The 25,093-nt window shown below is 39.4% G+C and overlaps 1 protein-coding gene across 3 annotated transcripts in view; it reads right to left on the reverse strand.

The window, feature by feature from the left end:
• Nucleotides 1-356: 356 nt before the first annotated feature.
• Nucleotides 357-25,093, reverse strand: part of galt (galactose-1-phosphate uridylyltransferase) — a 38,319-nt gene continuing 13,582 nt past the window's right edge. The window contains exons 7-12 of one of the 3 annotated variants that reach the window (XM_088356105.1): nt 21,875-21,997; nt 14,138-14,300; nt 13,978-14,061; nt 11,633-11,787; nt 1,144-1,209; nt 357-1,009 (exon numbers count right to left, since the gene is read on the reverse strand). In XM_088356105.1, the coding sequence (XP_088212231.1) occupies nt 1,144-1,209; nt 11,633-11,787; nt 13,978-14,061; nt 14,138-14,300; nt 21,875-21,997 (591 nt within the window). In that variant the 3' untranslated portion in view covers nt 357-1,009. Of the gene's footprint in view, nt 1,210-11,632; nt 11,788-13,977; nt 14,062-14,137; nt 14,301-21,874; nt 21,998-25,093 lie in introns of all 3 variants that reach the window. The other 2 variants (XM_088356106.1, XM_088356107.1) reach the window with 2 other exon arrangements.

The raw sequence follows: 25,093 nt of genomic DNA on the forward strand, positions 1-25,093 counted from the left end.
ACCGCTGCCTAACGTGCATGACTCCTCATTTCCGGTAAAATAAAAGGCTTGTGTGAGAACGTCACGCGTTTGGGTCCTGATCCTGTCCCGGTTTTTGACAAAAATATATTGCAAATTTTATTTTTATATAGTGTTTATTTATTTCTTAAAACACACAAAAACAAATCAAAAGCCTGAAAAAAGAAAAAAGATATCATTTTTGTATATTCCTAAAAACAGATGGGCTGATAAAAACAGCTCATTCCATGACCACCCAAGAAAAAATAATCGAATAAATCTGAGGCTTGTTCCAACTAAAAAATAACCACACATTTTTTAAAACAATGGGCAGCACGGCGGCGCAGTGGTTAGCGGCACAGTTCATGTCATGGGAACCTCCTGCGTGGGTTCAAATCCAGCTCCAGACTTCCTGTGCGGAGTTTGTATGTTCTCCCCGTGCTTGCGTGGGTCCAAATTTTCCCTAGGTGTGAATGAGCGAGTGAGTTGTCTGTCCCTGTGTGCCCTGCGATTGGCTGGCAACCAGTTCAGGGTGTCCCCTGCCCACTGCCCGTTGATTGCCGGGATGGGCTCCAGCACCCCCGCGACCCTACTGAGGATAAGCGGTGTAGCTAATGAGATGAGATGAGATTTTCTCAAACAAATGAATGAAAATATTACAAAAATGAATAAAAAAAATGGACTTCTATTGTTATTGAGTGAGAACCATGACATGTATCAAAAACAACCAAATGCAAATTCAATTCCACGGGGGAAAAAAATTGGTATCATCCCAGAAACTGAGATGGGCCGATAAAAAACAAAATATTTTATGAGCGCTATAAAAAAAAAATATCTCGGGCTTGTTAAATCCAAAAATGAGTCACAAACAGTCCGATTGAAAAGACAAAAAAAAAAAATGCGGTTTGTCACTGTAGTGGAAAACAAAGGACGTCGCTTTTAGCCAAAATAAAAGAAGTCATGTTGTTCATAAAATGGAAGACGATGACAACGGTGACATCTCGTCTTCTCCCTAAAAAGAAAAACAATCTCTCCGCATCTGAGATTTTCAATTTCCAGAGAAGAAAAACAAAACATGACAGTGTGTCGTGTCACCGTCAAATTAATTGCAGTGTTTTCATTGATTTCCGGGATATTTTTGCTCACTCATTTGTCGTCTCCGCGTCGGTTTTTGTAGTGCTCTTCTGGAAGGTTCCGTAACTTCTCCGCCGCCTGCAAAAAGTACACAGTAAAAGGATTTCAGGCCGATACTATGATTAGTAGATACTAGAGCGGGAGATCGTAGTAGACGGGGAAAAAAACGGGTCGTTAGCCGGGACGGGAGAGCAGAGCGTGGTCAGGGTCGAAAAAAAGGGTCGTAGCCGGTAAAGGATTCTATACATTTGACTATAAAGGATTTTATACGATCGAATACAAATTACATGTAATGCAAAAGATATTCACTGGCTTGGCTGTGGTGCGAGGTCAGAGCACCCTAGTAGAAAATGTTTACAGGAACGGCGGGAACGGGACGAAGGGCTGATAAGATAATCAGGGGCCCTGATGACGTAAAAACGCTCAGTGTTGTTTTGAACATTCCAGACATTGCGGCGAGGTGGTGGAGCCCACGTTGGGCTTCCTTGGCACGCCCATGGGAGGAGCCGGCACACTATCATGCGGGAGAGGTGGGCCAATAAGGAGAGAACTAAAGGACTTCAGAAGAGGCTTCCCAGAGACTCTAACGTCACTAATTCGGCCGTTTTTGATGGAGTACACAATGAAAATAAATCTGCCTCCGTGGGAGATGGCAGTGTCAGGGACGTAAAAACAGGTCGATAGCCGAGACAGGAGAGCACAAACGTGGGCGGGATCAAAAACGGGTCGTTAGCCGGGACGGGAGAGCAGACGTGTTCGGGATCAAAAACGGTTCGTAGCCGGAGACAAACGGGGAGATCAGAATTGGACAGGTGGAAAAACAGGAGCAAAAACGGGACAGGCGGGAGTCAGGGTCAAAAGGGCTTGTCTTGTATTAACAGAGGTTCGCAGACGGACTGACAAAAGGAGAGTGACAGGACCAGATTAGAGAAATAATCACTGGTCATCTTTTCCGTCAAGAAACGAACCCGCAAAAAAATGTTGGATGAATGTAGGTTGTGTTTGGTTAAATTCGAACAATCTGGTAAACGGTGCATTTTGATATTAGTTCCAATCACCGGAGACAAACGGGGAAATCAGGAACGGACGGGTGAAAAACGGGACCGACGGGAGTCAGGGTCAAAAATGCTTGCCTTGGGAAAACAGAGGTTTGTTGACGGACTGACAACAGGCGGGTGAAAGGATTGAGCTTAAGTAGGACAAGGAACCAATCAGGAAGCCAACCGATATTTGAAGATTTGACAGATATCAGTATCAGAGTTTTCATTTATTAAACGGGCAAATTATTAAAGCTCAGATGCAGCCGAGCTTCTCTCCCTCTTGCTCCTACCCTTCCCCTCTACCTCACCACCCATCCTGACCATTCTGATTGGATAAGCGATCGGTTGGAGAGCCACTGAAGCAGAAGCTCCACACACAGCAGACCGGAAACACGGCACTGATAATATTGAGATTTGAACAAGTTTGTGGTAGAAAAGCGTGTGTGATTAAAAGATAGCTTGAAACGTACATTCAGGTGGAGACTGACATATTAGCTCTTAACATAACACTAGTTAGTCAATCAATCTTGTGTGTTTGAGAGAGAGCATAAGAAGCACACGACGGTGGAAGGTTGACTGATTGGCTGTTACCAGAACATGAGTTCATCAACCTGGCTCCAAAACAGGCGTGCCCACACTTTTCAATTCGCCAGCTTCATTATAATATTATTTGCTTTTTGCGCTTTTTGTTTTAAGTTAATTTAACTCATGTTGGTTGTATTGACATTTTTATGTATTTATTCTGAAAAAAAATAAGGGAGCTTTTAATGTACCTTTATATGAGTTACTGCTAATTCGAATTGTATTTCCAGCACTGTTTAGATTAGTCATGTTAATTGTGTGTCAAGAACCGGAACAGGTGGAGGACCCAGATGCGTAACGTTTATCACACAAGCTTTATTTTACATGCACATTAGACCAACGAGATCGATACAAGTTACACGAGCAGATACTGGACAGAACAGGACTGACAGGATTAATAACAGATATAGGAGACTGGAGACAGAGATCAGAGAGAACGAGATAGACGGGAACGATACCAGACACTGGAGACGTGAGACCGATATCAAAACAGGATGAAATAGACGTGATCGATACCGGACAGGATACACAAACAGGATACCGGACAGAGTCAAAACCCACGTCTTGCGGGTGCAGAGGTTCTTTGACGGACTGACAAAGGGTGAGTGAGAGCACTGGCGACTAATTGAATATTATAGTGTGTCTCTCCAGTGTCTCATGCACATTAGAGTGAGGTAGAAAGCAGACATGAGCAAGAGTTACTACATTTATAGAAAAACAAACAAATGCAAAGAATGGTTTTCACAACTAGTGTCTGCTTATTGAATATTGTGGCAATACATCAAATGATTCATTATCGGTTCTCTCCGGTGCCTCATGCATATTATGCAGAAGGAAGAGAGTAGACACAACCAAGATGTGGTAGTATTTCTACAGAAAATAAGAGTATATTCTAATCAGGAAGATACATTCTTACCATATTTAAAACAAGTAGTGGTGGCTAATTGGATATTATAGTCTGTCTTAAATTGACTCTTTATCGTTTCTCTCCAGTGCCTCATGCACATTATGCAGAAGGAAGAGAGGAGACACAACCATGCTGTGGTAATATTTCTACAGAAAATCAGAGTATATTCTAATCAGGAATATAAATCTATACTATATTTCCAACAAGTAGTGTCGGCTAATTGAATATTATAGCGTGACTAAAAGTTCCTCATGCACATTATTCAGAAGGAAGAGAGGAGACACAACCAAGTTGTGGTAGTATTTCTACAGAAAATCAGAGTATATTCTAATCAGGAAGATACATTTTTACCATATTTCTAACAAGTCGTGGTGGCTAATTGGATATTAGAGCGTGGCTAAAAGTTCCTCATGCACATTATTCAGAAGGAAGAGAGGAGACACAACCAAGTTGTGGTAGTATTTCTACAGAAACTCAGAGTATATTCTAATCAGGAATATACATTTATACTATATTTCCAACAAGTAGTGTCGGCTAATTGGATATTATAGCATGGCTAAAAGTTCCTCATGCACATTATTCAGATGGAAGAGAGGAGACACAACCAAGTTGTGGTAGTATTTTTACAGAAAATCAGAGTATATTCTAATCAGGAAGATAAATTCTTACCAGATTTCTAACAAGTAGTGTTGGCTGATTGGATATCATAGGGTGGCTTGAATTGACTCATTATCGTGTCCCTCCAGTGCCTCATGCACATTATGGAGAAGGAAGAGAGGAGACACAACCAAGTTGTGGTCGTTTTTCTACAGAAAATCAGAGTACATTCTACCTAGGAAGATACATGTTTACCATATTTCTCACAAGTAATGGTGGCTAATTGGATATTATAGCGTGGCTAAAAGTGCCTCATGCACATTATGCAGAAGGAAGAGAGGAGACACAACCAAGTTGTGGTTGTATTTCTACAGAAAATCGGAGTATATTCTACCTAGGAAGATAAATCTTTACCATATTTCTAACAAGTAATGGTGGCTAATTGGATATTATAGCGTGGCTAAAAGTGCCTCATGCACATTATGCAGAAGGAAGAGAGGAGACACAACCAAGTTGTGGTAGTATTTCTACAGAAACTCAGAGTATATTCTAATCAGGAATATACATTTATACTATATTTCCAACAAGTAGTGTCGGCTAATTGGATATTATAGCGTGGCTAAAAGTTCCTCATGCACATTATTCAGATGGAAGAGAGGAGACACAACCAAGTTGTGGTAGTATTTCTACAGAAAATCAGAGTATATTCTAATCAGGAAGATAAATTCTTACCAGATTTCTAACAAGTAGTGTTGGCTGATTGGATATCATAGTGTGGCTTGAATTGACTCATTATCGTGTCTCTCCAGTGCCTCATGCACATTATGGAGAAGGAAGAGAGGAGACACAACCAAGTTGTGGTCGTTTTTCTACAGAAAATCGGAGTATATTCTACCTAGGAAGATAAATCTTTACCATATTTCTAACAAGTAATGGTGGCTAATTGGATATTATAGCGTGGCTAAAAGTGCCTCATGCACATTATGCAGAAGGAAGAGAGGAGACACAACCAAGTTGTGGTAGTATTTCTACAGAAAATCAGAGTATATTCTAATCAGGAATATAAATTTATACTATATTTCCAACAAGTAGTGTCGGCTAATTGAATATTATAGCGTGGCTAAAAGTTCCTCATGCACATTATGCAGAACGAAGAGAGGAGACACAACCAAGTTGTGGTAATACTTCTACAGAAATCAGAGAATATTCTAATCAGGAAGATACATTTTTACCATATTTCTAACAAGTAGTGTCGGCTAATTGGATATTATAGCGTGGCTAAAAGTTCCTCATGCACATTATTCAGAAGGATGAGAGGAGACACAACCAAGTTGTGGTAGTATTTCTACAGAAAATCAGAGTATATTCTAATCAGGAATATACATTTATACTATATTTCCAACAAGTAGTGTCGGCTAATTGGATATTATAGCGTGGCTAAAAGTTCCTCATGCACATTATGCATAAGGAAGAGAGGAGACACAACCAAGTTGTGGTAGTATTTCTACAGAAAATCAGAGTATATTCTAATCAGGAATATAAATTTATACTATATTTCCAACAAGTAGTGTCGGCTAATTGAATATTATAGCGTGGCTAAAAGTTCCTCATGCACATTATGCAGAACGAAGAGAGGAGACACAACCAAGTTGTGGTAATACTTCTACAGAAATCAGAGAATATTCTAATCAGGAAGATAAATGCTTACCATTTTTCTAACAAGTAGTGTTGGCTGATTGGATATCATAGTGTGGCTAAAAGTGACTCATCATTGTGTCTCTCCAGTGCCTCATGCACATTATGCAGAAGGAAGAGAGGAGACACAACCAAGTTGCGGTAGTATTTCTACAGAAAATCAGAGTATATTCTATTCAGGAATATAAATTTATACTATATTTCTAACAAGTAGTGTCGGCTAATTCAATATTATAGCCTGGCTAAAAGTTCCTCATGAACATTATGCAGAAGGATGAGAGGAGACACAACCAAGTTGTGGTAGTATTTCTACAGAAAATCAGAGTATATTCTAATCAGGAATATACATTTATACTATATTTCCAACAAGTAGTGTCGGCTAATTGGATATTATAGCGTGGCTAAAAGTTCCTCATGCACATTATTCAGAAGGAAGAGAGGAGACACAACCAAGTTGTGGTAGTATTTCTACAGAAAATCAGAGTATATTCTAATCAGGAAGATAAATTCTTACCAGATTTCTAACAAGTAGTGTTGGCTGATTGGATATCATAGTGTGGCTTGAATTGACTCATTATCGTGTCTCTCCAGTGCCTCATGCACATTATGGAGAAGGAAGAGAGGAGACACAACCAAGTTGTGGTCGTTTTTCTACAGAAAATCAGAGTATATTCTACCTAGGAAGATAAATGTTTACCATATTTCTCACAAGTAATGGTGGCTAATTGGATATTATAGCGTGGCTAAAAGTTCCTCATGCACATTATTCAGATGGAAGAGAGGAGACACAACCAAGTTGTGGTAGTATTTCTACAGAAAATCAGAGTATATTCTAATCAGGAAGATAAATTCTTACCAGATTTCTAACAAGTAGTGTTGGCTGATTGGATATCATAGTGTGGCTTGAATTGACTCATTATCGTGTCTCTCCAGTGCCTCATGCACATTATGGAGAAGGAAGAGAGGAGACACAACCAAGTTGTGGTCGTTTTTCTACAGAAAATCGGAGTATATTCTACCTAGGAAGATAAATCTTTACCATATTTCTAACAAGTAATGGTGGCTAATTGGATATTATAGCGTGGCTAAAAGTGCCTCATGCACATTATGCAGAAGGAAGAGAGGAGACACAACCAAGTTGTGGTAGTATTTCTACAGAAAATCAGAGTATATTCTAATCAGGAATATAAATTTATACTATATTTCCAACAAGTAGTGTCGGCTAATTGAATATTATAGCGTGGCTAAAAGTTCCTCATGCACATTATGCAGAACGAAGAGAGGAGACACAACCAAGTTGTGGTAATACTTCTACAGAAATCAGAGAATATTCTAATCAGGAAGATAAATGCTTACCATTTTTCTAACAAGTAGTGTTGGCTGATTGGATATCATAGTGTGGCTAAAAGTGACTTATCATTGTGTCTCTCCAGTGCCTCATGCACATTATGCAGAAGGAAGAGAAGAGACACAACCAAGTTGCGGTAGTATTTCTACAGAAAATCAGAGTAGATTCTAATCAGGAATATAAATTTATACTATATTTCCAACAAGTAGTGTCGGCTAATTGAATATTATAGCGTGGCTAAAAGTTCCTCATGCACATTATTCAGAAGGAAGAGAGGAGACACAACCAAGTTGTGGTAGTATTTCTACAGAAAATCAGAGTATATTCTAATCAGGAAGATACATTTTTACCATATTTCTAACAAGTAGTGTCGGCTAATTGGATATTATAGCGTGGCTAAAAGTTCCTCATGCACATTATTCAGAAGGATGAGAGGAGACACAACCAAGTTGTGGTAGTATTTCTACAGAAAATCAGAGTATATTCTAATCAGGAATATACATTTATACTATATTTCCAACAAGTAGTGTCGGCTAATTGGATATTATAGCGTGGCTAAAAGTTCCTCATGCACATTATGCATAAGGAAGAGAGGAGACACAACCAAGTTGTGGTAGTATTTCTACAGAAAATCAGAGTATATTCTAATCAGGAATATAAATTTATACTATATTTCCAACAAGTAGTGTCGGCTAATTGAATATTATAGCGTGGCTAAAAGTTCCTCATGCACATTATGCAGAACGAAGAGAGGAGACACAACCAAGTTGTGGTAATACTTCTACAGAAATCAGAGAATATTCTAATCAGGAAGATAAATGCTTACCATTTTTCTAACAAGTAGTGTTGGCTGATTGGATATCATAGTGTGGCTAAAAGTGACTCATCATTGTGTCTCTCCAGTGCCTCATGCACATTATGCAGAAGGAAGAGAGGAGACACAACCAAGTTGCGGTAGTATTTCTACAGAAAATCAGAGTATATTCTATTCAGGAATATAAATTTATACTATATTTCTAACAAGTAGTGTCGGCTAATTCAATATTATAGCCTGGCTAAAAGTTCCTCATGAACATTATGCAGAAGGATGAGAGGAGACACAACCAAGTTGTGGTAGTATTTCTACAGAAAATCAGAGTATATTCTAATCAGGAATATACATTTATACTATATTTCCAACAAGTAGTGTCGGCTAATTGGATATTATAGCGTGGCTAAAAGTTCCTCATGCACATTATTCAGAAGGAAGAGAGGAGACACAACCAAGTTGTGGTAGTATTTCTACAGAAAATCAGAGTATATTCTAATCAGGAAGATAAATTCTTACCAGATTTCTAACAAGTAGTGTTGGCTGATTGGATATCATAGTGTGGCTTGAATTGACTCATTATCGTGTCTCTCCAGTGCCTCATGCACATTATGGAGAAGGAAGAGAGGAGACACAACCAAGTTGTGGTCGTTTTTCTACAGAAAATCAGAGTATATTCTACCTAGGAAGATAAATGTTTACCATATTTCTCACAAGTAATGGTGGCTAATTGGATATTATAGCGCGGCTAAAAGTTCCTCATGCACATTATTCAGATGGAAGAGAGGAGACACAACCAAGTTGTGGTAGTATTTCTACAGAAAATCAGAGTATATTCTAATCAGGAAGATAAATTCTTACCAGATTTCTAACAAGTAGTGTTGGCTGATTGGATATCATAGTGTGGCTTGAATTGACTCATTATCGTGTCTCTCCAGTGCCTCATGCACATTATGGAGAAGGAAGAGAGGAGACACAACCAAGTTGTGGTCGTTTTTCTACAGAAAATCGGAGTATATTCTACCTAGGAAGATAAATCTTTACCATATTTCTAACAAGTAATGGTGGCTAATTGGATATTATAGCGTGGCTAAAAGTGCCTCATGCACATTATGCAGAAGGAAGAGAGGAGACACAACCAAGTTGTGGTAGTATTTCTACAGAAAATCAGAGTATATTCTAATCAGGAATATAAATTTATACTATATTTCCAACAAGTAGTGTCGGCTAATTGAATATTATAGCGTGGCTAAAAGTTCCTCATGCACATTATGCAGAACGAAGAGAGGAGACACAACCAAGTTGTGGTAATACTTCTACAGAAATCAGAGAATATTCTAATCAGGAAGATAAATGCTTACCATTTTTCTAACAAGTAGTGTTGGCTGATTGGATATCATAGTGTGGCTAAAAGTGACTTATCATTGTGTCTCTCCAGTGCCTCATGCACATTATGCAGAAGGAAGAGAAGAGACACAACCAAGTTGCGGTAGTATTTCTACAGAAAATCAGAGTAGATTCTAATCAGGAATATAAATTTATACTATATTTCCAACAAGTAGTGTCGGCTAATTGAATATTATAGCGTGGCTAAAAGTTCCTCATGCACATTATTCAGAAGGAAGAGAGGAGACACAACCAAGTTGTGGTAGTATTTCTACAGAAAATCAGAGTATATTCTAATCAGGAAGATACATTTTTACCATATTTCTAACAAGTAGTGTCGGCTAATTGGATATTATAGCGTGGCTAAAAGTTCCTCATGCACATTATTCAGAAGGATGAGAGGAGACACAACCAAGTTGTGGTAGTATTTCTACAGAAAATCAGAGTATATTCTAATCAGGAATATACATTTATACTATATTTCCAACAAGTAGTGTCGGCTAATTGGATATTATAGCGTGGCTAAAAGTTCCTCATGCACATTATTCAGGAGGAAGAGAGGAGACACAACCAAGTTGTGGTAGTATTTCTACAGAAAATCAGAGTATATTCTAATCAGGAAGATAAATTCTTACCAGATTTCTAACAAGTAGTGTTGGCTGATTGGATATCATAGTGTGGCTTGAATTGACTCATTATCGTGTCTCTCCAGTGCCTCATGCACATTATGGAGAAGGAAGAGAGGAGACACAACCAAGTTGTGGTCGTTTTTCTACAGAAAATCAGAGTATATTCTACCTAGGAAGATAAATGTTTACCATATTTCTCACAAGTAATGGTGGCTAATTGGATATTATAGCGTGGCTAAAAGTGCCTCATGCACATTATGCAGAAGGAAGAGAGGAGACACAACCAAGTTGTGGTAGTATTTCTACAGAAAATCAGAGTATATTCTAATCAGGAATATAAATTTATACTATATTTCCAACAAGTAGTGTCGGCTAATTGAATATTATAGCGTGGCTAAAAGTTCCTCATGCACATTATGCAGAACGAAGAGAGGAGACACAACCAAGTTGTGGTAATACTTCTACAGAAATCAGAGAATATTCTAATCAGGAAGATAAATGCTTACCATTTTTCTAACAAGTAGTGTTGGCTGATTGGATATCATAGTGTGGCTAAAAGTGACTCATCATTGTGTCTCTCCAGTGCCTCATGCACATTATGCAGAAGGAAGAGAGGAGACACAACCAAGTTGCGGTAGTATTTCTACAGAAAATCAGAGTATATTCTATTCAGGAATATAAATTTATACTATATTTCTAACAAGTAGTGTCGGCTAATTCAATATTATAGCCTGGCTAAAAGTTCCTCATGAACATTATGCAGAAGGATGAGAGGAGACACAACCAAGTTGTGGTAGTATTTCTACAGAAAATCAGAGTATATTCTAATCAGGAATATACATTTATACTATATTTCCAACAAGTAGTGTCGGCTAATTGGATATTATAGCGTGGCTAAAAGTTCCTCATGCACATTATTCAGAAGGAAGAGAGGAGACACAACCAAGTTGTGGTAGTATTTCTACAGAAAATCAGAGTATATTCTAATCAGGAAGATACATTTATAGTATATTTCTAAGTAGTGTCGGCTAATTGGATATTATATTCTGGCTAAAAGTGACCCTTTATCGTTTCTCTCCAGTGCCTCATGCACATTATTCAGAGTTGCATTTCCATAGAAAAGCAAAAATGAATAAGAATAAGTTACACACTAAGTAGTGTCAGCTCATTGAATTGAAGAAATTAGCAATTTTTTGTTGATTTTCACCTTAAATCGAGGACAAACACCACAACAATGACGTCATCTTGAAACGAGATCTCGTTTGCCGAGATCGGCGCGAGACCAAAACAACAATGGCGGATCTGCCTGACGAAAAGTTTGGAGTGCGGTAAATCTTTGTTAAAAATAAAAGTAATCGGGTAATAATGACAATTTAGTGTCAAAAAAGTGTCGTCCCGGGGACGCACGTTGACTTGACACAATGTGTCCCCAGCAAAAATGATGCGTCGAGGACGCAGGGGCGCGGGCAAACCAGAACACTGTATATAGATATATATATTGTAAGTGACCTGTTCTGGCGTGAGGTCCCGCTGCTCCGTGGCTAGCATCTCGTAGCCCACCATAAACTTCTTGACGCTAGCAGAGCGTAGCAACGGTGGGTAATAATGGGCGTGTAACTGCCAGTGCCGGTTGTCATCTTTCAGGTGGCAACCTGTCGGAGCGCCTGATGGGAAAAAAAACAAAAAAACGATCCTGGATGCTAAATGGAAAAGTCACATGTTTTGCAGAAGACAACTTGTTAGCTACATCTATTTAGTTTATATCCTTTTTTTCACCGACGTGAGTCTTTCTTAAATGAAGCACAGTAAACGGTCCAGGTTCTGGAGGAACAAAGCGGCCCCAGACAGCCACCAATGTGTCAGACTGTCGGAATGTTCTTATTTTATGATTTATCTTGTCATAATTACCGATATGCATCACCTGTGCCCGTTCCTTTGGCTCCAACTGCCTCAGACTCTGATTGGCTCTCTGTCCCTATTTAAACCCACTGCTATTTGTCCCCTTTGGTCAGTCCGTCTGCCAACCTCAGTGAACACTAGGCAAGCCTTTTTCAACCCTGACTCCCCCCTGTTTTTTGCTTCCATCTGTTCCCCAGCTTCAATCTATTTTTGATCCTGACCACATCTACTCTCCCGTCCCGGCTTTCGACCTCTTTTGTCCACGACCGCGTCTACTCTCCTTATCCTGGCTTACGTTTTTGCACTCCTGTCCCGGCTACTGACCCGTTTTTCCGTCCTTGACACCGCCATCGCCCGCTACGGAAGATCCACTTCCGTGTTCAGATCACACTCCGAGTACGAGAGCGACTTGACAACACCGGATCATGGGCGCAGCCCTTCCTCTTTCCTTTAATAAAACTTGTGAGAAACGTAACGCAATTGGGTCCTGTTTCCGTTCTGGTCCTGACAATTTTTGCCAGTTTTTCCATGAAATCGCTGCAAAAAAAAAAAAAAAAAAAGATGTATCTATTTAATTTAATGTGTTTATAAAAATCGTCACAAATGATTCTGAATACATATTTTATTGTACTAATTTTTAATGGTGATTTATGAGATGAATTGCCACAAATACAAGTGCATGTATTTATAATTGATTTCCTTGAACAATTGTTTTTTGCTCCCGTCTGTTCCCCAGCTTCGACCCGTTTTTGATCCTGACAACTTCAACTCTCTCGTCCCGGCTTCCGAGTTCTTTTGTCCACGACCACGTCTACTCTCCTTTCCTGGCTTACGACTCGCTTACGACCCGACCACGTTTTTGCTCCCCTGTCCCGGCTACTGACCCGTTTTTCCGTTCCCGACACCACCTTGCTCGCCACGGAAGATCCACTTTTGCGTTTGGAGTGACCTACTTCCCGCGCCTAACGAACACCGGATCGTGGGCGCATCACTTCTTTCTTTTCATAAAACTTGTGAGAAACGTAACGCAAGTGGGTCCTGTCTCCGTTCTGGTCCTGACACATCTGACGTCTTAGAGTTCATTGTTCTACTAGCTAGGATATTTTGGAGTACCTTTTTGGTTGTATCGATTTATAATGCACTAAATAAACCTTAAGTTAAGAAAAAATTCTGTCTAGAACGGACTGCATCTGTTAAGTTAATCCAACTTTTTTTTTCCAGAACTTCCCTTATCCTTCTTTTTAGGAATACTCTTGTGAGATTCAAAATCATTCAATCATTATTTATTCATCTATTCATATATTTATTATTTTACTTAGAAAAATAGATGGATTGTTAACAATCCGCAGTCCTTTTATTGTCAGGACCAGAACGGAGACAGGACCCACTTGCGTTGCGTTTCTCACAAGTTTTATTGGAAGAACGAGAAAGGGTTGCACCCACGATTCTGTGATTGCTGGATGCGGGAAGCAGGTCGCTCTGAACGCGAAAGTAGGACTTCCGTGGCGAGCGATGGGAACAGAAAAAACGGGTCAGTAGCCGGGACAGGAGAGCAAAAACTAGTCGGGGTTGGAAGCGAGTCGAAAGCCAGGAAAGGAGACTAGCCGTGGTCGGGGACAAAAGGAGGTCGAAAGCCGGGACGGGAGAGTAGACGTGGTCAGGATCAAAAACGGGTCGAAGCCGGGGGACAGACGGAAGCAAAAAACAGGTCGAAAAAGGCTCGCCTAGTGTTAACTGAGGTTCGCTGACGGACTGACCAAAGGGGACAGACAGGAGTGGGTTTAAATAGGAACAGGGAGCCAATCAGATTCCGAGGCAGTTGGTGCCAAAATCAAATATTTTGAGGGCAAACGTACAGGTAATTAAACTGTTCTAAAAATAATGTTACAGTATTTCCTTTATTGTGAAAAGAAATACATTATCTTGTGTGTGTGTGTGTGTAATTTTCTCGTTACCATGCCAACCCATGGAGTAAGGAAAAGATACGTTGAATAAATTGTCGTATTTGGTCAGCAGTTGCTTCATGATGTCAGCCAGACCTAAAAAGAGAAACAATTAAAAACGTAGAAAGGAAATAAAACGGTTAAAGAAAATATATAATGTTGTATATTTTACTTTCCCGTTCCTCCGCAGTCAATTGGTTGATCCTGAGGACGTGTCGTCGTGGCAACAGAAGCAACTGATAGGGCCAGGTGGCCCAATAAGGAACAACTGCCAGCCAATCACGGTTCAACACCACCACACGTTCCTTAAAGGGGCAGTGTGAGTAATTTAGCGGCTTTGAGTGGGAGAAAAAAAAAGACATTCATTGAAAAAAATGATATTTATCTTTTCTTAATTGTTCCCTTTTATCTTTTCTTTGTTTTCTTGCCTTTTTCTTATTTATTTTTTCTTTCTCTCTCCTTTTAATTCATTTTAACCCCTCTTTTTTAATCTTCTTTTTTTGTCTTTTTTATTCTTGTTTTTTTTCTCTTCCTTTTTTCCTGTTTTCCCTTTCTTTTCTTTTGTTCTTGTTCACAAAAGGCTGGGCATGAAAAACTGAGATGAAAATATTGCATTTTGGACACTTGGAGCCACCATAGTATGTAATATTCCTTTTGTTTGCAGCACTTTTCAGTTGCACTATGCAATTCAGCGACAGGTAGTGGTCAAATATTACACACTGTCCCTTTAAAATCAAATACAAACCGTTTAATGACTAACCACAATATAAACTAAGATGATGTTCAAGTGCCATATTTTTCGATGAATAGAACATATAATTTTGTAAGAAAATAAACAAATAAATGACTTTTTTTGGGGGGGGGCATTTAATAAAAGAAGTAATTAATTAGTTAATCGATTAATTATTTATTTTTTTAATGAAAAAAAAACTACCTCAATTTTATGCTCTACCATTTTTGGGGCCATTTTTTGAAAATCTGACTAATAAATAATAATAATCATTAGTAAATGAAATATACAGCAAAAAATACATACAGTATTTCAATATTTTCTTATGATACATAAATTCAAGAATGATAAAATGAATACAAAACATATTTCCAATTGTTAGTCATTTTTTTCACTTTTTTTCTTTGTAAAAAATAATTGGTGACGATTAATGTTGTGAAATGTGGATAATAACGAATGTAATAAAGCGCGTTCCCTTTTTGCCATATCTCCTCTTTGCGTATTTTCTGGGGCGACGTCCAACGACGATCTCTCCAAAATTAATATTTGCCGTATTTTCAGCACTATAAGGCCTACCAAAATATAGAGTTGCACCCCTTGAAAATTACCCTTTCTGATATATTTTGCATATATACGGCGCACTGGACTATAAGGCGCATTGATTTAAAACTACAATGGGAGCTAGGTTTGAAAAAATATATATAAATACATTTGAGTTGAAATAATTTATTTTGTAGATCCATTATCTACACCGCTTATCTTCAGTAGGATCGCGGGGGCACTGGAGCCCATCCAGCTATCTTTGGGGAGTGGGCAGGGGACCCCCGGAACTGGTTCCCAGTCAGTCACAGGGAACAGGGCAGACTCGCTCATTCACACCTAGGCATGTTTTTGGAATGTGGGAGGAAACTGTTGTTACCTACAAGAACACACTCAAAGGCCAATGTATATGTTTCTCAAAGGCAGAACAGTTACCCAATACAGTAGCATTTAATTGTAACTATGTGTTTCCAATTTGATCCATCGTATTTTCCAGGTATATAAAGCGCATCGCATTATAAAGTATGAATTTAGGGTTTTTAGGTGTCTGGGAAACACGCTACATGTCATGATTGCCGATTGAGCGCGGCTGCGGCAACAGCCCGGACAGCTGATTGGTGGACACTCTCTTTTTAAACCCCCGGCTTCCTCTTGGAAGCCGTCAGATTGTTACGCGAACTGTTGCCTTCAGCTCAGTAAGCCTTTTCGTCCGACTCCGTTCCTGTCCTGCTTTTTCTGCCTGATCTTTGTTGCCAACCTGTTTCCGGACCTGATTACGCCTTGTTCTGCCTGCCTATTACCTGACCTGTTTTGCCCCGTTACCTGCCTGCCTCCTGCTACCGACCTCGCTTACGAACTCGACACCGCCTTTGATCTCCAGCCCCAGCCAACGACTTGATATTCCCGCCTGTCTCCCTCTTTTATCTATAAAAACTGAGAAAACGAGCGCTATTGGGTCCCGTCTCCGTTCCTGGTCAGTTACACTACAACCATTTTATACGTTGTTGTTTTTCTCCTCCTCTTTAACCTCCTGGCGTCCTTCTCCTTTCTTTCCAGAACTTTCTCCCTGCTGCACTGGAAGCGTATTACAAGATGAAGATTGAATACAAACCAACGGTCGAAAGGACAAGGAAGAAAAGGCGAAATGTCCGGAAAGTTTCCTTCAATTTGCCGCAAACGCGAGGGAACCGAATCCCGATTGGTCGTCCTCCAATTTAACGCGCCGACCTGGGGTCAGGAGCAAATAGGAAGAGCGCGGCTGCGGCTACAAACACGACGTGCTCCGTAATCTCGGAAAGGTCGGCTCCCGTGAGCGCTAGCGCTACGTTAGCGCTACGTTAGCGAGCCCGAGTCTCCGGTTCAAGTGGATACGCTACGATCGGGCTTACGTGTCCCGCCTGCGCTAGGAGTTTGACGCGGAGCGTAACGGCGAGGCTTTCGGATGCTAACGAGTCCCAAGATGGCTTCTTTCCAAGCTAAAGGCCAATTGTTCAAAATACAGAGGCTTTTGTTCTTATGAATCTTTGACCTTGACAAGGTCAAAAGGAACTTTGTGACATCGTCCACAATAGCGAGTCGCTCGCTAGCATCAGGTCAAGTTATGTTCATTTGTATAGCCCTTAATCACAAAGAGTCTCAAAGGGCTGCACAGACCACATACTATTGCAAAGTAGAGACTATTATGACACCATCCCCTGATCTAAAACCTACATGAGGGTAAGGAAAACTCAAAAACCTCAAGTCAAGTCATGTTTATTTGTTTGGCCCTTAATCTCAAGGAGTCTCAAAGGGCTGCACAGACCATAGATAATTGCAAACCACAGACTATTATGACACCATCCCATGATCTAAAACCGACATGAGGGCAAGGAAAGACTCAAAAACCTCAGGATAAGTCAAGTCAAGTCAAGTCATGTTTATTTGTGAGGCCCTTAATCACAAGGAGTCTCAAAGGGCTACACAGACCACATACTATTGCAAACTACTGACAATTATGACACCATACCCTGATCTAAAACCGACACGAGGGCAAGGAAAACTCAAAAACCTCAAGTCAAGTCATGTTTATTTGTTTGGCCCTTAATCTCAAGGAGTCTCAAAGAGCTGCACAGACCACATACTATTGCAAACTACAGCCTATAATGACAGCATCCCCTGATCGAAAACCTACATGGGGGCAAGGAAAAACTCAAAAACCTCAAGTCAAGTCATGTTTATTTGTTTGCCCTTTAATCTCAAGGAGTCTCAAAGAGCTACACACTATTGAAAACTACTGACAATTATGACACCATCCCCTGATCTAAAGCCTACATAAGGGCAAGGAGAACTCAAAAACCTCAAGTCAAGTCATGTTTATTCATGATGCCCTTAATCTCAAGGAGTCTCAAAGGGCTGCACAGACCACAGACTATTGCAAACTAAAGACTATTATGACACCATCCCCTGATCTAAAATCCCCATGAAGGCAAAGAAAAGCTCAAAAACCTCAAGTCCAGTCATGTTTATTTGTTTGGCCCTTAATCACAAGGAGTCTCAAAGGGCTGCACAGACCACACACACTATTGCAAACCACAGACTACTATGACAGCATCCCCTGATCTAAAACCTACATGAGGGCAAATATTACACAGATATTGTCAACATAAAATATTGGTTATTCATATGCTATAAAATAGAAGTGTGTTTTAAGCTTAGATTTAAACATTTCCAGGGGGAAGAGCATTCCACAGCACCGGGGCCCAGATGGAGAATGCTCTCGAACCTGCGGATCTCTTCTTGGCTCTTGGTAGACCAACGTTTTCAGAGGCTCCGGACCGGAACATGGGGGGAAATTAAATCTGAAATATATGAGGGAGCAAGTCCATGCATGATTTTTTTATACTACCAACAGCTTGATTTTGGACTTCGGGAGACCAGAGAGTAGTGCATTACAGTGAACGAGACGGGAGGTGCAAACGCGTGAATAATAATCTCCGCATCCGACTGAGACAGCATATTTTTCTGTTCCTCTTGCTCAAAACAAACAGCAACCATGCGGCCACAACCCATTATCCCTGGCCGACTGTTGCTGCGAGCAAGACCAGCACTGTCCCCCGGTTTCGACCCGTTTTTGATCCTCACCACGTCAATACTCCCGTCCCAGCTTTCGACCTCTTTTTGTCCCCTACCATGGCTACTCTCCTTTCCTGGCTTATGACTCGCTTCCGACCCCAACCACGTTTTTGCTCTCCTGTCCCAGCTACTGATCCGTTTTTCTGTTCCCAGCATGTCGAATTACGGATTTTCACAAATGGCAGGGGGTTGTGGTCCCCATACACCAATATAAATAAGGGATTACAGCAGGGGCCCCAAACTCCCGGCCCAGGGGACATTTATGGCACTCAAGAAGATAGTTTGAGGCCCCTTCCTTGATGAGATAGTTAAGGGGACAGTGTGTATTTAAGCACTAGATGTTGTAGTATGCAGCGCAGCAGCGCAGTGGTTAGCCTGTGTGCGGCACAGTTCTAAGGTCATGAGATCGAACCTCCTGTGTCGAGTTTGCATGTTCTCCCCGTGCTTGCGTGGGTTTCCCCCGGGCACACATTTCAAAGACATGCATGTTAGGTTAATTGGCCGGTCCAAATTGTCTGTCCCCGTGTGCCCTGTGACTGGATGGCATCCAGTTCAGGATGTCCCCTGCCCAATGCCTGACAATGGCTGGGATGGGCTCCGGCACCCCCGCCACCCTACTGAGGATAAGCGGTGCAGATAATGGATGGATGGATGTTGTACTATTCCGTCGTGCAACCGAAACAAGTGCTAAAAACCCCGATGAGAGAAGGACAATTACGGAGATTCAAAGGGACTACAAAGGACCATTTTTTTCTGAAAGGCCCGACTGAAAGCAAATCGCCATTTTGATAGTTCCATTATTGTGGTCACGCCATGTTTAAAATTAGATTTAAGACATTTGAATGCAGATTAAGGCCTTATTTTTAGGAATATAGGGATCTCTCCTGTATTGAACGGGTTTTTGAGAAAGCGATAAAAAAATTTCACTATTTGACGAGCCGTCATACGGGCGAGGACGTATAAAACGGCAAGGGTTATTCACGCGTAGGTAGAGAAAAAGCCATTTAGCCGACCGGAATGCAGAACACAATGCGACGGGACGAAGCAATTTGCAAAGGAAAAAATTGTGTGTGGCCCGAGCTTCCTCAAGGTCGCCGTTGTTTACGTCCTTCGCGCCTGGCCGAGCGATTGCTAAAAACGGCGAAAAGAACCAAATATGTCATCCTAATCTTTTTGGGGGGGGAGGTAAGATGGATGCCGCGGCGCGATGCTAATGAGCGTTCCGGCGGCCCCGTCGCATGCTCGGCTGACTGAAAAACAAGCGGCGGGGAAAAGGACGGGCGGAAGGTGGAACGGTGAAAAGTGAAAGGGGCGGGGCAACGGGAGGGGGCGGAGTTTGCTAAAATGATTGGGGGCGGGGTCAAAGTCTGTGGGAAGGTAAGTTTATGCATGTAAAAAGTTTGAAAAAAATCAGAGTTTATGAATTATAGTGCAAATAATATTTTGGGGAGTATTAGAGAAATGCTGATAAACAAATTCAACTCCATTTTAGTAAAAAGAATATTTTTTTCAAAAAACGATAACTGCTGGAGACATCAAAGATGCAAGCTAGCTAAGCTGCCACAAACAGTTTTAAACATCAAAGATGCATTTTAATAAAAATACTTAAAAGTTTTCAAAACCTAATCTTTTTGACATGAACGTTGCATACTAGCTAATCTGCTGAAAACAGTTAAAAACATCAAAGATCCGTTTTAGTAAAAGGAAAATATTTTTTCAAAAACATTAACTGCTAGAGACATCAAAGATGCTAGCTAGCTAAGCTGCCATAAACAGTTATGAACATCAAAGATACATTTGAATAAAAATACTTAAAAGTTTTCAAAACCTAATCTCTTTGACACGAACGTTGCATGCTAGCTAATCTGCTATAAACAGTTAAAAAAAATCAAAGATCCATTTTAGTAAAAAGAATATTTTTTAAAAAAACGATAACTGCTAGAGACATCAAAGATGCTAGCTAGCTAAGCTGCCATAAACAGTTATGAACATCAAAGATACATTTGAATAAAAATACTTAAAAGTTTTCAAAACCTAATCTCTTTGACACGAACGTTGCATGCTAGCTAATCTGCTATAAACAGTTAAAAAAAATCAAAGATCCATTTTAGTAAAAAGAATATTTTTTAAAAAAAACGATAACTGCTAGAGACATCAAAGATGCTAGCTAGCTAAGCTGCCATAAACAGTTATGAACATCAAAGATACATTTGAATAAAAATACTTAAACGTTTTCAAAACCTAATCTCTTTGACATGAACGTTGCATGCTAGCTAATCTGCTATAAACAGTTAAAAAAAATCAAAGATCCATTTTAGTAAAAAGAATATTTTTAAAAAAAACGATAACTGCTAGAGACATCAAAGATGCTAGCTAGCTAAGCTGCCATAAACAGTTATGAACATCAAAGATACATTTGAATAAAAATACTTAAAAGTTTTCAAAACCTAATCTCTTTGACACGAACGTTGCATGCTAGCTAATCTGCTATAAACAGTTAAAAAAAATCAAAGATCCATTTTAGTAAAAAGAATATTTTTTAAAAAAACGATAACTGCTAGAGACATCAAAGATGCTAGCTAGCTAAGCTGCCATAAACAGTTATGAACATCAAAGATACATTTGAATAAAAATACTTAAAAGTTTTCAAAACCTAATCTCTTTGACATGAACGTTGCATACTAGCTAATCTGCTAAAAACAGTTAAAAACATCAAAGATCCATTTTAGTAAAAGGAATATTTTTTTTAAAATGATAACTGCTAGAGACATCAAAGATGCTAGCTAGCTAAGCTGCCATAAACAGTTATGAACATCAAAGATACATTTGAATAAAAATACTTAAACGTTTTCAAAACCTAATCTCTTTGACATGAACGTTGCATACTAGCTAATCTGCTAAAAACAGTTAAAAAAATCAAAGATCCATTTTAGTAAAAGGAATATTTTTGTTTAAATGATAACTGCTAGAGACATCAAAGATGCTAGCTAGCTAAGCTGCCATAAACAGTTATGAACATCAAAGATACATTTGAATAAAAATACTTAAAAGTTTTCAAAACCTAATCTCTTTGACACGAACGTTGCATACTAGCTAATCTTCTAAAAACAGTTAAAAACATCAAAGATCCATTTTAGTAAAAGGAATATTTTTTTTTAAATGATAACTGCTAGAGACATCAAAGAGGCAAGCTGGCTAAGCTGCCACAGTTATAAACATCAAAGATACATTTTAATAAAAATACTATTAAATAAATGTCAAAGTTACATGCTAGATAGGTTGCCAACGTTGATTAGAAACGGCAAAGATCCGTTTTAGTAAAAACACTATTTTTTTCTAACATAGACATCAAAGATGCATGCTAGCTAAGCTGCCATGAACAGTTATCAAAGACCCATTTTATTAGAGAAATGCTGAAAAACCTATTCAACTCATTGGCTGACAAAGACAGTTATCAAGATTAGAGATCCATGCTAGCTAGACTGCTAATCATACTTCCAAACATCAAAGATGTGTTTTATACGTTACCTTTTTCTCAATTTCTTGCCGAGCATATTGCAGCAGCATGGGCTCTTTGTGTTTGTCGTAAAATGTTTTTTGGCAGCGGTCGGAAATGGCTGGCTCGTTGGGGAGGAAGCTGCTGGCCCAAACCTGGAAAAAAGCGGGAGGAAAAATAAAGAATATGCCAAAATCGTAAAATGATACGGGATATTTTGGAAATATAAACATTAGTGATTATAATGAATGAGGGATAGCTAGCTTGCTAACTATATCGTGGTCGTGTAGCTTGCTCAAGAAAAAAACAAGTCATGAAGATAGAGCTAGATAGCTAGATAGTTAAAGAGCTAAACAGATAGACAGACATAGCTGGCTACCTAGCTTACCACATTGTAATGGCTAACAAAATAGACAAATCTAGAGCTAGCTTGCAAACTAGATCATGTAGCTAGTTCATGAAAAAACAAGTCATGAAGATAGAGCTAGATAGCTAGAGAGCTAAACAGACAAACAGACAGAGCTGGCTAACTAGCTTACTACATTTTGCTGGCTATCTAAAATAAGAAATGTCATCAACAAACAAAATAGACAAATGTAGAGTTAGCTTGCTAACTATATTGTGGTCATGTAGCTAGCTCAAGAAAAAACAAGTCATGAAGATAGAGCTAGATAGCTAGATACATACAGAGCTAAACAGACAGACAGAGCTGGCTACCTAGTTTACTACATTTTGATGGCTATCTAAAATAAGAAATGTCCTTAACTAACAAAATAGACAAATATAGAGCTAGCTTGCAAACTAGATTGGGATCATGTAGCTAGCTCATGAAAAAACAAGTCATGAAGATAGAGCAAGATAGCTAGATAGCTAGAGAGCTAAACAGACAGACAGGAAGAGCTGGCTACCTAGCTTACTACATTTTGATGGCTATCTAAAATAAGAAAAGTCCTTAACTAACAAAATAGACAAATATAGAGCTAGCTTGCAAACTAGATTGGGATCATGTAGCTAGCTCATGAAAAAACAAGTCATGAAGATAGAGCAAGATAGCTAGAGAGCTAAACAGACAGACAGGCAGAGCTGGCTACCTAGCTTACTACATTTTGATGGCTATCTAAAATAAGAAAAGTCCTTAACTAACAAAATAGACAAATATAGAGCTAGCTTGCAAACTAGATTGGGATCATGTAGCTAGCTCATGAAAAAACAAGTCATGAAGATAGAGCAAGATAGCTAGATAGCTAGAGAGCTAAACAGACAGACAGGAAGAGCTGGCTACCTAGCTTACTACATTTTGATGGCTATCTAAAATAAGAAAAGTCCTTAACTAACAAAATAGACAAATATAGAGCTAGCTTGCAAACTAGATTGGGATCATGTAGCTAGCTCATGAAAAAACAAGTCATGAAGATAGAGCAAGATAGCTAGAGAGCTAAACAGACAGACAGGCAGAGCTGGCTACCTAGCTTACTACATTTTGATGGCTATCTAAAATAAGAAAAGTCCTTAACTAACAAAATAGACAAATATAGAGCTAGCTTGCAAACTAGATTGGGATCATGTAGCTAGCTCATGAAAAAACAAGTCATGAAGATAGAGCTAGATAGCTAGAGAGCTAAACAGAGAGACAGAGCTGGCTACCTAGCTTCCTACATTGTGATCGTACGGCTATCTCAAATAAGAAATGTCATTAACAAACAAAATGGACAAATATAGAGCTAGCTTGCAAACTAGATTGTGATCATGTAGCTAGCTCAAGAAAAAACAAGTCATGAAGATAGAGCTAGATAGCTAGATACATAAAGAGCTAAACAGACAGACAGAGCTGGCTACCTAGCTTACTACATTGTGATTGTACGGCTATCTCAAATAAGAAATGTCATTAGCAAACAACATAGACAAAAATAGAGCTAGCTTGCAAACTAGATTGTGATCATGTAGCTAGCTCAAGAAAATAACAAGTCATGAAGATAGAGCTAGATAGCTAGATAGCTAAAGAGCTAAACAGACAGAGCTGGCTACCTAGCTTACTACATTGTGATCGTACGACTATCTCAAATACGAAATGTCATTAGCAAACAAAATAGACAAATATAGAGCTAGCTTGCAAACTACATCATATAGCTAGCTCATGAAAAAAGTAATGAAAATAGAGCTTAATAGCTAGATGAAGTAGCTACATAGCTACACAGCTAAACAGACAGACAGACAGACGGACAGACAACCGGCCGGACGGGTGGACAGACAGACAGACAGTGAGCTGGCTACCTAGCTAACTTCAAAGTGATAATATAGCTAGCTCAAAGAATACATGTCATGAACAAACAAAATCGACTAATAGAAGGCTAGCTAGCTATGTAGCTGGCTCAAATTAAAAAAATGTCATAAACAAACCAGATAAATAAAGAGGTACTAGATATGTAGCTAGCTAAGGTAAAAAAAGGTCATGAAGAAACAAAATTGATAGATTGAGAACTACAACTAGCTAGCTCAGATACAAAATATAACGAATAACCTAGATAGAGAAGTAAAGAGCTAGACAGACCCATAAGAAACGTCATAAACAAAAAAGATAGACGAACAGAGGAGTGGCTAGCTATATAGCACGCTGAGATATAATATGCCATGACAAAAAGAGATAGAGAACTCTGTAGCTATATAGCTAGCTCAAATAACGCCATGACCGAAAAAGAGAAAATGTGATTTACAGCAAGCTCAACTAAAAAAAAAAACATGAAGAATCTAGATCGAGAAATAGAGAGCTACCTATATAGCTAGCTTAAATAGAACACGTCAAAAGGAAACTGGACAGACGGAAAGTAGCTCTGAATTTTTGGGAATTCATTATCAAACTGTACCGTTTACCAAATTATTCGAATGAGTTATCTGACTCTATTAACCAAACACAACCTACATTCACCCAAAAATGTATGCGCGCTCGTTTCTTGAGGGAAAAGATGAACAGGAATCCGACACTTCCACACGGGGGGCAACAATTTAACTAAGTGTACTCCATCGAAAACGGACGAATTAGTGACGTCGGAGTCTCTGTGAAGCCTTTTTTCTCAAGTCCTTTAGCTTTTTCTTATTGGCCATCTTCTCCCCGCGTAATGGTGTGTCGGCTCCGCCCATGGGCGTGCCAAGGAAGCCCCCTGGGCTTCACCATCTTGTAGACGAGCGTCCCGATGTCTGGGGTAGTCAAAACAACACCCGGCGTTTCTCAAAACAACGCCTGCCGTCCTCCGTCA

Source organism: Urocampus carinirostris, chromosome 16 (genome assembly GCF_059441175.1).
Source record: "Urocampus carinirostris isolate Australia breed hairy pipefish chromosome 16, RoL_Ucar_1.0, whole genome shotgun sequence".
Taxonomy (NCBI): Eukaryota; Metazoa; Chordata; class Actinopteri; order Syngnathiformes; family Syngnathidae; genus Urocampus; species Urocampus carinirostris.